This window comes from Balaenoptera borealis, assembly GCF_965194805.1.
Source record: "Balaenoptera borealis genome assembly, chromosome: 20".
Lineage (NCBI taxonomy): Eukaryota > Metazoa > Chordata > Mammalia > Artiodactyla > Balaenopteridae > Balaenoptera > Balaenoptera borealis.
Genome location: NC_138879.1, coordinates 39,636,487 through 39,650,260, shown reverse-complemented (window position 1 = coordinate 39,650,260; position 13,774 = coordinate 39,636,487). Strand labels below are relative to the sequence as shown.

Below are 13,774 nucleotides of genomic sequence, written 5' to 3'. Positions count from 1 at the left end.
CCCGCCTCTCCTCCCCCTCCCCCTCCCACTACTCCCCCCACCCCTCTTTCTTTCTCCTCCCCCAAGCTCTCTCAGGTTTTCTTATTGGAATGCCCTTCTCCTGACTGTTGAAATTCCTTTCATACTTTGGGGTCCTCACGTTTTAAGGTCCTTCTCAAATGCTGACTGTGCTGTGAAATTCTTCTTGTTCTTTCTCCTATTTTGTAGTTCTCTTCTGGAAATTTGGCCTTCCATTTTTTTCCACAACAGTTTCATTCTTTCTCCATTGTCCTTAAACCAGCAGTCTCCCTTTCTGCTAGTCCCTGCCTCTTCTAGACACACTTTCAGTTCATAACTTTGCCTCATATTTCATGGAGAAAATAGAAACTATCAGGCCAGAAATTCTTCCTCCCAACACTTAATTTCAAGCTTACTTGTATCTGTACTCATATTCTTATCTTTGTCATTGATTTTTAGTTTAATCCATTGTATTCAGAGGATATACTCTATGTAATTTCAAATTTTTGAAATTTGTTTATACTTTATGGCTTAGCATATGGTCTACTTTGGTAAAGTTTTTTTTGTTTGGTTTGTTTTGTTTTTGTTTTTTGGATTTTTTTTTTGGCTGTGCCGTGTGGCTTGCAGGATCTTAGTTCCCCGACCAGGGATTGAACCTGAGCCCTCAGCAGTGAAAGCGCTGAGTCCTAACCACTTGACTGCCAGGGAATTCCCTGGTAAAGTTTTATAAATACTTGCAAAGAATGTGTATTTTGTAGTTGTTGGTTATAAAATTCTATACATGTCAGTTAAGTTGAGTTTTTCAATTGTGCTGTTTTTCTGTTTCCTTGATGTTTTTTGCCTAATTGTTCTCAGTTGCTGAAAGAGGAATATTAATTAATCTCACTGTCAGAATCCTATAAATCAATGAGAAAAAGATATTTCAGTGTCTTCTGAAGACATTTCAACCCAATAGAAATATAAGGAAAAGACTTGAACTTCACAAAAGAAGATACCTGGACGGCAAATAAGCTTATGAAAATAAGCTGTTTAATATCGTTGATCATCAGGGGTTTGCAAATTAAAAATCACAATGAATTAATTGCTATCCCAACCAAAAAGGCCAAAATTAAAAGACTGGCAATGTCAAGTGTTAGCAAGGGTGTGCGTCACATGGAAGTCTCATACATAGCTGACGGGAATAAACGTAGGCACAGCCACTTTAGAAAAGTATTTGGGCAGTATCTTTTACAGCCGTAAACATACATATACTCTATCAACAAGCAAGTCCTTTCCTTGCTATTTACCCGAAAGAAATGAGTGCATTTGTCCACGAAAAACGAAGTTCAAGTATAGTCAAAATTCATAAAAAACAGAATGTCCAACAATAGAATAAATAAATCATGCAGTAGTCACACAATGAAAATGAACAAACTACTGCTATGCCACAACATGGGTGAATTTTATGGACATAATATTGATCAAATACATACAGTACGGCACTATGCATATGAAGTTCAAAAACAGGCAAAACTGATGGTGATAGAGTTCAGAATAGTGTTTACATTGGGGAAGATATTGACTGGAAAAGAAGCACACTGGAGCCTTCTGAGACTCTGGAAATAATCGGTATCTTAATGGAGTGGTTAGTTATGTGCATATGTACATATGTAAAATTAATTGAGTATATAATTAAGACTTTGTACTTTATTGTATGAAGTTACATCTCAAAAAGTAGATAAAACAGGCAGGACTTCCAGCTATAACTTAGTGAGGAGATGAACAAATCCTTAATCCCAAAAAGCACTACAAAGCTTGACAAAACCATGTCAGCCTTAAAATCAACTATAAGGCATACAACAGTCTGAGAGAAGTTTATATTTGAAAAACTGCTGAAATTCAATAAGAACAGTAGGATTCTGTGGTGTTCCTGTCAGGACTTTTCCCATTCCCTTCCCTCAGCTTGATTGGCATGGAGGTTGTGCCACTGTGGGTATGCCATAAGGGCTGGAGTTTTTGATGCTGCAGTTGAAGGGAGCATACTCCTTTTGGGTGGTGGATGATGCCCATGCTCCCCAGTGGCATTGTCAGTAGAAGTGACCATCTGGCAGGGGATGAGAGAGGTGGGCCAACCGCTCTACTAGCCTGAGGTGTGTTTGTGGTGGGGGTGAGCATATTGCTGGTTGAACCTGCATGCGTGCACAGAGTGGACATGACAGGGCTCAGCAGAAAGTTAAAGCCAGGACATACTTGAAAACGTCCTGAACTTTGAATGTGCTACTCTGCCTTACACACAGACACATGAACAGAGTGCAAAAGCCTTACTGGCCTCTGGTGTTTGGGTATAACCCCTGCCTAATCACTGGCTGACATTTAAGTTTTGCAGACATAGAGGTAACCCCTTAGAAAGGAGGTTGAAACATAAAAACACATGATAAGAAGAAATTGAGCTGAGGCATCAGTGATTGTACACTTTGGGGGAGAGAGATTTCACAGATTTAGCCCAGGCAAATTATTATGCCAAGAAAGAAAAACAAACAAGCAAACATTAGTAACAACAACAATCTTTATGGGTAAAAGAAATCAGAATCCAGAGATGCTACAATAAATTATTTAATATGTTAGGTTTTCAACAAAAAAATCATGAGATGTGAAAAGAAATGGGAAAGTTAGCCCATATTTAGGAAAAAAGTCAATATAGACAGTCTCTGAGTGTATAGATGCTGGATTAGCAGACAGAGTCTTCAAATCAGGTATCATAAATGTATTCAAAGAACCAAAAGAAAGCATGTTTAAAGAATTTTTTAAAAGTATGACAACAATGAATCAATAAATAATATTCTCAGTAAGGAGAGAGAAATTTAAAAGAAGCAAATGTCACCAAAGAGGATATACAGATGGCAAATAAAGATGTGAAGAGATGTTCAAAATCACTAGCTATTAGGGAAGTGCAAATTAAGACAGTAAGTATTACTATACAACTGTCAGAGTGCCTAAAATAAAAACTAGTGACAACACCAAATGTTTGCAAGAATGTGGAGTAATTGGAAAACTTGTACATAGTTGGTGGGAATGTAAATGATACAGCCAGTCTGGAAAATAATTTGGAAATTTCTTATAAAACTAAATATTTACCATATGTTCCAACAATTCCATTCCTAGTTATATACCCATAAGAAATGAAAGCATATGTTCACATAAAAACTTGTACATGAATGTCCACAGCAACATTATTTATAATAACTACAAAGGGGAAACAACCCAGTATCCATCAACTGATAAATGGATAAACAAAATATGGTATGGCCATACAGTGGAAAATTATTTGGCCATAAAGAGAAATGAAGTATGGATACATGCTACAACATTGAAAACATTATGCTAAGTGAAAGAAGCTGCATATGATATCATTCCATTTATATGAAATATCTAGAATAGGCAAATCTATAAAGACAGAAAGTAGATTAGTCATTGCCTAGGACTGGGGAGGGGTTTGGGGGAAATAGGGAGTGTCTGCTACTGAGTACAGGGTTTCTTTTGGGGGTAATGAAAATGTTCTAAAATTGATTGTGACGATGGTTCACAGCCATGTGAATATAATAAAAACCATTGAATTATATACTTTAAATGGCTGAAATATATGGTATGTGAATTATATCTCAATAAAGTTGTTAAGGATTTTAAAATGAGATTAGCATGGTCACAGGCTATAAGATCCATATACAAAAATTAGTTGTATTTCTGCATACTAGCTAGCAATGAACAAGCAAAAAATTAAATTAAAATAATTTTATTCACTATGGCATTGAAAATAATAAAATGCTTAGGAATAAATTCAACAAAAAAAGTGTAATACTTGGTACATTAAAAATTATATTACTGGGACTTCCCTGGTGGTCCAGTGGTTAAGAATCCGTCTTGCAATGCCCGAGATGCCGGTTCGATCCCTGGTCGGGGAACTAAGGTCCCACATGCCATGGGGCAACTAAGCCTGCGTGCCGCAACTGCAGAGCCCACATGCCACAACTAGAGAGAAGCCTGCACACTGCAATGAAGCAAAAAGGCCGTGCACTGCAACTAAGACCCAACGCAGCCAAAAAATAAAAATAAAAATAAATTATATTACATTGCTGAGAGAAATTGAAGAAATTTAAAGTCTAAATACAGGCAGACCTTGTTTTATTGCACTCGCTTTATTGCACTTCACAGATAATTGCATTTTACAAATTGAAGGTTTGTGACAACCCTGCATTGTCAGATGATGGTTAGCATTTTTTAGCAATAAAATCTTTTAAAATTAAGGTATGTACATTTTTTGGTAGACATAATGCTATTATTGAACACTTAGTAGACTATAGCATAGAGTAAACATACCTTTTCCATGCATTGGGAAACCAAAAAATTCATGTGACTTGCTTTATTGCAATATTCACTTTATTGTGGTGGTGAATTGTGGAACCAAACCCGCAATATCTATGAGGTATGCCTGTAAATGGAGAGACAGTCCATGTTTGGGAATTAGAAAACTCAATATTGTCAAAATGGTGGTTTTCCCTAAATTGATCTATAAATTCACAGTCCATGTCAAAATCCCAGGAGGATTTGTTTTTTCTTTCTAGAATTTGCCAGACTCATCCTAAAATTTACATGGAAACCCAAAGGACCTAGAATAGACAAAACAATTACGGAAAAGGAGAGCCAAGTTGGAAGACTTAAACTACCTGATTTCAAAAACTGACTGTAGAGCCACAGTTACCAAGGCTGTGTGGCATTGCTACGGGGATAGGCATATAGATCAGTGAATCAGAATTAGGAGTCCACAGCTAAATCTCTTTATATATATGGGCAGTTGATTTTCAAAAGAGGTACATCCTTGATTCGAGATTTCTTTGCTTGGAAAAGCCCCAGTGAAACAGTCTCTCTCGGCGCGCGCTGCAGTGTAACTCGGCCTGCCTTGCAGTCAGGCTAGCTCACGCGTCACGGTCTGCCGGGTAAACTGCTACATCATCCTTGGTGCTTGGCATGTTACAATGTTGGGATCAGTGTGGGCTTCTAGTTGGATTTTGTGCCAGGTACGTGTCTACTTTGGACACTCATGTTAGATTAAAATGAGGATGCTTTGAATTTGGAGGAATGACTGTGGCTTTTTCTTTCTTTTGTTCTAATATTACAGGAGGATTGGGAGCAGCATCCATAAAAGATTAGAAACACTGGCTTTGTTTTGGATCTGGGTGTGCCGTGTTAGTGTTTGGTTGTTTTAGAAAGATCCCTTTGGTGAAAGGAAGCACAAACTTGATTACTGAGAGTGACTCTTTAGTATATTTTCTGATATAATCAAGTGCAAAATAGCCTGCTTTATTCTATACGCAATGCTTTGCTTTTTGAATGTTGAACTTATATAACAAAGGCAGAGAGTGATTCTCTTTTGGGAACTGCCTACATCTGGCAGTCAGATGTGTGTAAAATTGAGCTGCTTCTACATCTGTGGTCACTGTAATTGTTCTGAACAAAGCCTTCAGTGCTCTGTTTTTTGAGACATGTTATCCTGAAGAGACATAAAGATAGGAGGACTCCTCTGCATCAGCTTCTTTAAAGGAGGAAGCAAACTTGACTGACTTTATCAGACGTTAGCATAGTATGGAAGGAATGATGCAGAGTGGTACAGGCCAGAAACCAATCCAGGACTTCCATTTTTTATTATGGCTAATGGTCATATTGAGCGAGTGTCCTGATTGAGTCTTTTCACCTTGGGTCACCTGAATGTCCTAAGATCAAGGTTTGTCTTAATCATTTGTCTTCTGTTTGATTTTTCATCTTTCTTCTGTGTTCCAGGTCATTTGTGTACTTCTGTTTTGGAGGGTTTCCCCGGAAGGTTAATAGGTTCTCAGCATAGTTGGCATTAGATAAGAATTAACCATTTGTATTCAACATTTTGGTGAGAAAGAATTTTTTTGTGGTGCATGAATCAGGTTAGATATGACTGGTGGATTATACCATTCCTAAGGACTTACTCAGGAAATTGTGATTCTGTAGATTCTAGCTGTTGCAGTCTTTTCTGCCATTACAAGGGAGCAATATCCTGAGCAATATCTACTTAATTAAAAGCTAAAACAGGACTATGTTACTGTATAACATTCAGCCACCATTTATTTATTTAAGTGATTTGTCCATCTGTGGCAAATTTGCTTGCATAGCAATAGATGTGTCCCAGTAGTTTTTTAGGCGGGATTTTTCTTCCCTGCTTAAACTGGGTTAGACCTCTGTGTCTAAAATATTTTTCTGGGCCCCTTTTCCTTTCAGGGATTTTATCCACATCTTCTCCTTATCCCATTTGTACCAGCTCCAGTCTTATTCTCAAATTTTAGTGAATAAAATCTTAGATTTTGTTGTTTTTTAAAAAGGTACGTGTGTGTGTGTGTGTGTGTGTGTGTATGTGTGTGTACACCACTACTCTGGCCTGAGAATTAGAGTTGTGACTCCCACATTATTCAAAGTACCTCAGTAGTGGCATGTTTCGTCCTTTTGACTGGCTTTCTTTCTCTCCTGACCTGCTCTCTCCGCTCTTGGAGTCTGAAAATCAGTATTGTTTGTTTTGATTGGATCTCAGAAATTACCTACTTAGGCTGTGCTGTCCTCCTCCCTCTGGATTTCCTGACCCCATTACTCTCTTGGCATAGTTGTCCTGGTAAACTTTGTCTTCTTTTTGCCCTGGGCCCTCCCTGTCATGTGCTCCTGGCAGCCTGGAGGGGCTGTGGAGCTTTTCTCTGGTGACTGTCAGAAGAAAGTGACCGTTGTTGGAACACGTTTGCTGTGGCTAAGGCAGAGCTGCTGAGATCTACTTTCTAGTTATACAAGCTTTTATATTTCTCCCCCTCTCCTCTCAGTCCCCTTGGGAAATCAACTAATTCTGTGTGTGGGCCCAGTGTAGGGGGGAAATGCAAACAGGAGGGGAAGTATGGAAATTGGGGACAAAGTACACAAAAAGACTGTAGCTTGAGGCCATCAGGAATACTCTACTCTGACTGAAGCAGGGCCAAGAAGTAGGCACAGTATGTCTTGTCCTCCTGGGTTTTAAGCACCTGCAGCAGGAGGACAAACTCCGGCTTGTGTTTACAAGGCCGACATCTGAAGAAAAAGCCTCCATTCCTTTGCCATCTTGATATGGAGGGTTCTGCGGAGGAAAATAAGGAGATAAGATATTACATGCTTCGAAGGTAAGTTTTAGAGTGCCGTATCTGGGCAATATATACCTTTAAAAAACAGTAAGACATTGACAGCTAAGCCCTGGAATTTATGGGCAATCTGATTTGATGATTTTCTTGTGTCTGTAGGAATCTTTTTTTTTTTTTTAAGGAAATGAATTAAAACACTCATATTTGCTCCTGGATTTCTAAACCTTTATTTTACACTCAGAATTTGAACCAAAGATACCCGAGACCATGTGTGACATTGTAGCTGCGTTGAAAACAAGCACCCGTGCACAGACCTTGCTGTGTGCTGGTCTTTCGTTAAGGAATCTCGCTTAGTCTGTGCCAAAATTGCTCACTGTTCTTGGCTGGTTTTTCAAGAGTGAAGTCTCTTCATCTATTTTGAAGGAAAATATCAATTCTGTGTAGTAGGTAGCATCCTGTTGAAGGTAGTTTTGCAGAAAACTTTTTTAGACTATGTCTCTTGGACCAGGAAAGGTGGCTGCTGCCATTGTCCTGGCGTGTGACAGTAGGCAACCAGACTGGAGGTGTTGAGCGTGCAAGCTCTCCTATCCCGAATCTTTCTTCTTCCTTCTGTTAGAACTCAAGCTGAGGAGGAAATGAGTCAGGCCTTCTTCAGACCTCTTGCAGGTCTGTGCCTCTCCAGCAGAGGGTCGACATAAAAGACCTGAATGATTTGCTGGATGGCAGTCATAAAGGGTCGCTTGCTTGTTTTTGCAATCTGGAGTTTTTATTTTGATAAAAATTACCCGAAAATTAAATAGATCCTGGAAAATATAGAAACAAATGAAAAACACTGATGTGGCAAAATGTGTCTTTAAAACAGTCATCCTTTCCTTTTCCTTTTTACTTGACCTCTTCCACCCTTTGCGGGGGTAAACCAAGCAAATCTTCCACTGAGAGTCAAATAAGTAAAAAGCAACTGGTATATTTTACATATACATATTATATATTGTTTTATATATAATATATACTTATATATTATGTATTTTGTATATTTTAATATATACAATAAAGTGATTATGTATAAATATAATAAATATATATAACTTTGGTTTATTGTTTTATATATGTAAAACAAACACATATACAAACAGAATACACAATACACATATATATATATTTATTACACACACATACATAGTTTTATTTTGTTTTTCTGTGGTTAAATACAATAGGTGATCTGTCCGTTTTTTTCAAGGAGACATCCCTCCTGGAGCAGTCTGTCCTCCAATTTGAACAATCATCTAGAGAATTCCCTTCTCTTCTGTGTTGGATCCTCTATTTCTTGCATTCCTTGTCTTCCTTTTTCTTGGTTTACTTCATCTTTTGGGAAGACAACATTCTCTGGTAGCTTCCTGAGAAAAGCTAGGTGAGAAGTAAAGATTTTGAGATCTTTTCTATCTTTCCACTTGATCCTCTTGTTTTTAGCATGGTGCCTAACTTCTGAACATGGCTATATGAATGATCACATCTTTTTTTTTTTTAAATCTTTTTTTAAAATAAATTTATTTATTTATTTTTGGCTGCATTGGGTCTTTGTTGTTGCACGCAGGCTTTCTCTAGTTGCGGTGAGAGGGGGCTACTCTTTGTTGTGGTGCGCAGGCTTCTCATTGCGGTGGCTTCTCTTGTTGTGGAGCTCTAGGCGTGCGGGCTTCAGTAGTTGTGGCACGCAGGCTCAGTAGTTGTGGCTCACAGGCTCTAGAGCGCAGGCTCAGTAGTTGTGGCACATAGGCTTAGTTGCTCCGCAGCATGTGGGATCTTCCCAGACCAGGGATTGAACCTGTGTACCCTGCATTGGCAGGCGGATTCTTAACCACTGTGCCACGAGGGAAGTCCTCATCCCATCATTAAAAGTAAGGTATATTTCTGTTTTTCTCCCCTCTTTGATTACATGTGACCCTCAGGGCACTCCTTTGTTATCTCTAAACTATTGATTAAACAGTATGACCAATCCCTTCCCCACCTTAATTTTATCGGTAAAGATTTTGCTTCCCTTTTTGTCTTATACTCAGGCATCTCCTTATTTATCCTAGGTTTATATCTTCTCTGTCTCTTTCTCCCTAGGAAACTGAAAGTTGATCTCTAGGGAGTATGTGTGTGTGTGTGTGTGTGTGTGTGTGTGTGTTTAATCTCAGGTGTACAGAATTATATAATCATAATTTTTGGTTCAAGACACACTCATTTGTTCGTGTGTAACCCACTATTATTTATTTATTTGGTTACTTATTTAGTAATATTAAAAATAGTGTAAAATAGAATTTGAAAACCCACCACTTAAACAAAGGTTGATCCTTGGCCGTCACCTACATCTTTCTAAGCATATGGTCTCTCCTCCATAAACCTTCTCCCTGCTTTCCCCACCCAGGTAGTCATTTCCCTTAATCACATGTTCATCACATTATTTTGTTTCTCTGTTTACATAGTTTTATTGTATCTATATGTATGTCTTAAAAGTATGTATATTTTAGTTTTTAGCTTTATGATCTGTTTTTAATTTTATAATTTATATATAATATTTGGGAGCTTCTTATATATTAATCATATATCTAGACACTAGACTAAGGCCTCCTATTATTTCTAATAATTTGCGGAATCTTTTGTTTTCTGTGTAAATTAGATCATTCACAAATAAATATTATTTAACTTCCTCCTTGGCAGTCCTCAGGTCTCTAATTTACTTATTTTTTTATTTTATTGCACTTGCTAGGAAATCTAACAGTTTTACATTTATGGATTTTCTAAAATTAAACCATCCTTGCTTACCTGGGACAAACTCAAGTTGGTTGTGGAGTAACATATTTTTAAACTAATATTTTGCGCATCCTTGACCCAACACCTATTTAGAATATCGTCTTTAGGATGTGGTCATGAGTAAAGTGGCCCTGGACTTCCCTTTCATGTAACGTCTTTGTCTGGTTCTGGTATCAGTATTACTCTAACTGGGGAGTTTTACTTCTTTTTCTACTGTCTGGAAGTTTGGTAGGCTACGATCCTTGAAAGTTCGGTAGAACTTGTCTTTTAAAACCATCTGGGGCTTCCCTGGTGGCACAGTGGTTGAGAATCCACCTGCCAATGCAGGAGACAAGGGTTCGAGCCCTGGTCTGGGAAGATCCCACATGCCGCGGAGCAACTAAGCCCGTGCACCGCAACTACTGAGCCTGCACTCTAGAGCCTTCAAGCCACAGCTACTGAAGCCCATGGGCCTAGAGCCCATGCTCCACAACAAGAGAAGCCACCGCAATGAGAAGCCTGCGCACCCCAACAGAGTAAACTCCGTTCGCCGCAACTAGAGAAAGCCCGCGCACAGCAACAAAGACCCAACACAGCCAAAAATAAATAAATAAATAAATAAATAAATAAATAAATAAGTAAGTAAGTAAGTAAGTAAGTAAGTAAATAAATAAAATAAAAATAAAACCATCTGGACCTGGTATTTCTCTGTGGGAAGATTTTTTTTTTTTTTTTTAAGTGTAGGCTTATTTTATTTATTTTTATTTTTGGTTGTGTTGGGTCTTCGTTTCTGTGTGAGGGCTTTCTCTAGTTGCGGCAAGCGGGGACCACTCTTCATTGTGGTGCGCCTCACTATTGTGGCCTCTCTTGTTGCGGAGCACAGGCTCCAGGCGCGCAGGCTCAGTAATTGTGGCTCACTGCCTTAGTTGCTCCGTGGCATGTGGGATCCTCCCAGACCAGGGCTCGAACCCGTGTCCCCTGCATTGGCAGGCGGATTCTCAACCACTGCGCCACCAGCGAAGCCCTGTGGGAAGATTTTAATCATACTCTTTTATTTTGAAGAGAGAAATTACCTGAGTGCAACGTTAGAGTGTAGGAGAAAGGAAGAAAAGATAGAAATGGAAGAAAGCAGCTGTCTGTTAAATAATGTATAAAGGATTTTATTTACTATATCCATTATCTCATTTAATCCTCAAAATGCCCTTTCAGAAGGTCTATCAGTGCTATGAGTCAAGGTCCAGTCAGGGAAAGAGAAACTGCATTAGGTATTATAAACAAAAGGCATTCAATTGTGAGAATTGGTTACTTGGGTGTTAGCAGAATAAAAGAACAAAATAGACATGCTGAGGTAATCCAAGGTTAATATCTGCAGGAAGCAGCTACCACCCCTAGGGAAGAGGTAGTATTCCCAGAACCTACAAGCTTGGAGAGGGCCCAAGGTGCTTGGAGAGGGGCTGGTGCTTGGACCTCTGGGAGTAAGCTTTGAGTAGCTGGTGCTCAGATCCCTGAGGAGGAGGCCTGGCCTGACAGGTGATTGATAGGCCCAGGCTGGTAGCCCAGAGGATGAGTGAGCATGGCAGGGCTGGTACTCTGACAGCCAAGGGGCCACAACCCACTGCTCCTGGTCCTTCTACGGGAACGCATCACGGCTATTCCTTGGAATGCTGAAAGATGCTAGAGACTGGAATTAACTCTCTTTTCCTGTGGAGCAATGCTGATAATAGCTGGAAAATAAGAAGAAAATCCCTTTCTCTCTTTCTCTCTTTTTTTTTTTAAAACCCTTCTGCCTTCCTATTGGCGGAATCAAACAAGTTTGCATGGTGTTAAGCCCTGTTGTCATAGAGCAGAGCATAAAAGGATGGGCTTGGAGCTGAGAGACAATAGCTAAAAACCTAGAACAGTGAATACCATACATATTTACAAAGAGAAAAGTGAAGCTTAGCAAGTTTAAGTTATTCGGTGAAGATCTGGAATTTTTTTTTTTTTTTAATTTTTAAATTTATTTATGGCTGTGTTGGGTCTTCGTTTCTGTGCGAGGGCTTTCTCTAGTTGTGGCAAGCGGGGGCCACTCTTCATCGCGGTGCGCGGGCCTCTCACTATCGTCGCCTCTCTTGTTGCGGAGCACAGGCTCCAGACGCGCAGGCTCAGTAATTGTGGCTCACGGGCCCAGTTGCTCCGCGGCATGTGGGATCCTCCCGGACCAGGGCCCGAACCCGTGTCCCCTGCATTGGCAGGCGGATTCCCAACCACTGCGCCACCAGGGAAGCCCGAAGATCTGGAATTTAAAGCAGGCCTGTGCTGTTTCCACCACTGTCTAATCTAAAACACCATTGATTGTTAGAGGCACCATTATTGAATGTACCACTGAGAAAAAACATTCTGCCAATTAAATAAAGCACACCATCAGTTGTAAGATACATACCAATTTCAGAGATTCTAAAAAACTAAAAAAAAAAAATGTTATCTTAAGGTCAATGAAATATGGTTTATAAATAAATTGCCTTGTAATGCCTTGTAAATAAATTGTTTTTGGAGTTGTTGATTTTGAAACGTCTATGGAATATCCAAGTAAAACATTTAGTAGGCAGTTAAAAATGTGGAGTTACAGCTCGTAAGAAAAATGGAGGTTAGAGATACAGAGGTGAAGGTCATCTGTGTGTCAGAATCATAATACAGAAACAGGTTTGCTAACTGTTGTGGGTGGTTTTTTTAAGTTTTAACAGTCACTCTGAGTCTATTATTTATACCATCTCATTTTAGTGTGTTCTTTGCCTATCTCTTTATGATGGCATCTGTTGGTAAACCTTAATATTGTCTTTTATTATTCAGGAACACTTTTTTTTTTTCCTTAAATTTCCACAAGCAAAGATCATTTTCTTTTCTCTCTTCTATATAAAAACTATGTGGTCTGCCACCATGCAGTCTTCACAAGGGTGCAATTGGAAGTGCTCTTATAAGTCCGATAGTGAAAAGCAGGTCTCCAGGGGAGATAGATGATGTGAAGAAATCTTATCTTTAGACTTTCATGATTTCTCTATTTTTTCAGGTCCAGCATGTCTGGTTTGCACCTAGTAAAGCAAGGTCGAGACCGAAAGAAAATAGACTCACAGCGAGATTTCACTGTAGCTTCTCCAGCAGAATTCGTTACTCGTTTTGGTGGGAATAAAGTGATTGAGAAGGTAAGTTATAACCTGCTAAATTATTTTTTCAAAAGTACATGAGATTTAATGCCTAGATTTGTTGTCTAGATTTGCTCAAAACCGATATTTAAATTGAATTTCTGAGACTGCAGAATTATCCTTTCTGCCTCCCTAGCATCCTATTAAATAATTTCACTGTTTTCTGTAATATGTATTTACCACTGACAATTTAGTCATAACTAAGTAAGAAGATGAGGCAGCGCCCATAAAGTGCTTTTAGAAAGATCTTGCGGTTTTTATGGGGTTGAGTTGCACTGATCTGAGAGGTTATGAGAAATTGATTAGCTTGTGGGGTGGTGGTGAGGAGGTAACATGTCATAACATTGAGTTTAGAGCTAAGGGAGTGGAGAGAGTTTCAGAACAAAAGGCTTCAACAAGTTTGATACAGTGTAACCTACTGGGTTCCTCTAGGAATTTGAGATGTTTAGAGGGAATATACCACATGAAATACTTAAAGAGATTACAGGTGTTTTGAAATGTTGTGAGTTACTCTGTGTCACTTTTATCTAAACCATATTGGAGCTGAGAGGATGACTTGGTTGAAATAGCTTGCAGTGATTAAAAGATTCAAGGATGGGGACCTATAGTCTCTGTCCTAAAAGTGTTGCTTTAGCGGTACACTCCTGTTAGTCTTCCAATGAGGAGAGATTACGTGTC

The 13,774-nt window shown here is 39.0% G+C and overlaps 1 protein-coding gene across 4 annotated transcripts in view; it reads left to right on the top strand.

The window, feature by feature from the left end:
- The window catches only part of ACACA (acetyl-CoA carboxylase alpha), a 203,418-nt gene that overhangs the window by 71,396 nt on the left and 118,248 nt on the right, over positions 1–13,774 (top strand). For all 4 annotated transcript variants that reach the window (XM_082373891.1, XM_082373890.1, XM_082373893.1 and 1 more), the window contains one exon: positions 12,964–13,096. In XM_082373891.1, coding sequence (XP_082230017.1) covers positions 12,964–13,096 — 133 coding nt within the window. The remainder of the gene's footprint in view (positions 1–12,963; positions 13,097–13,774) is intronic.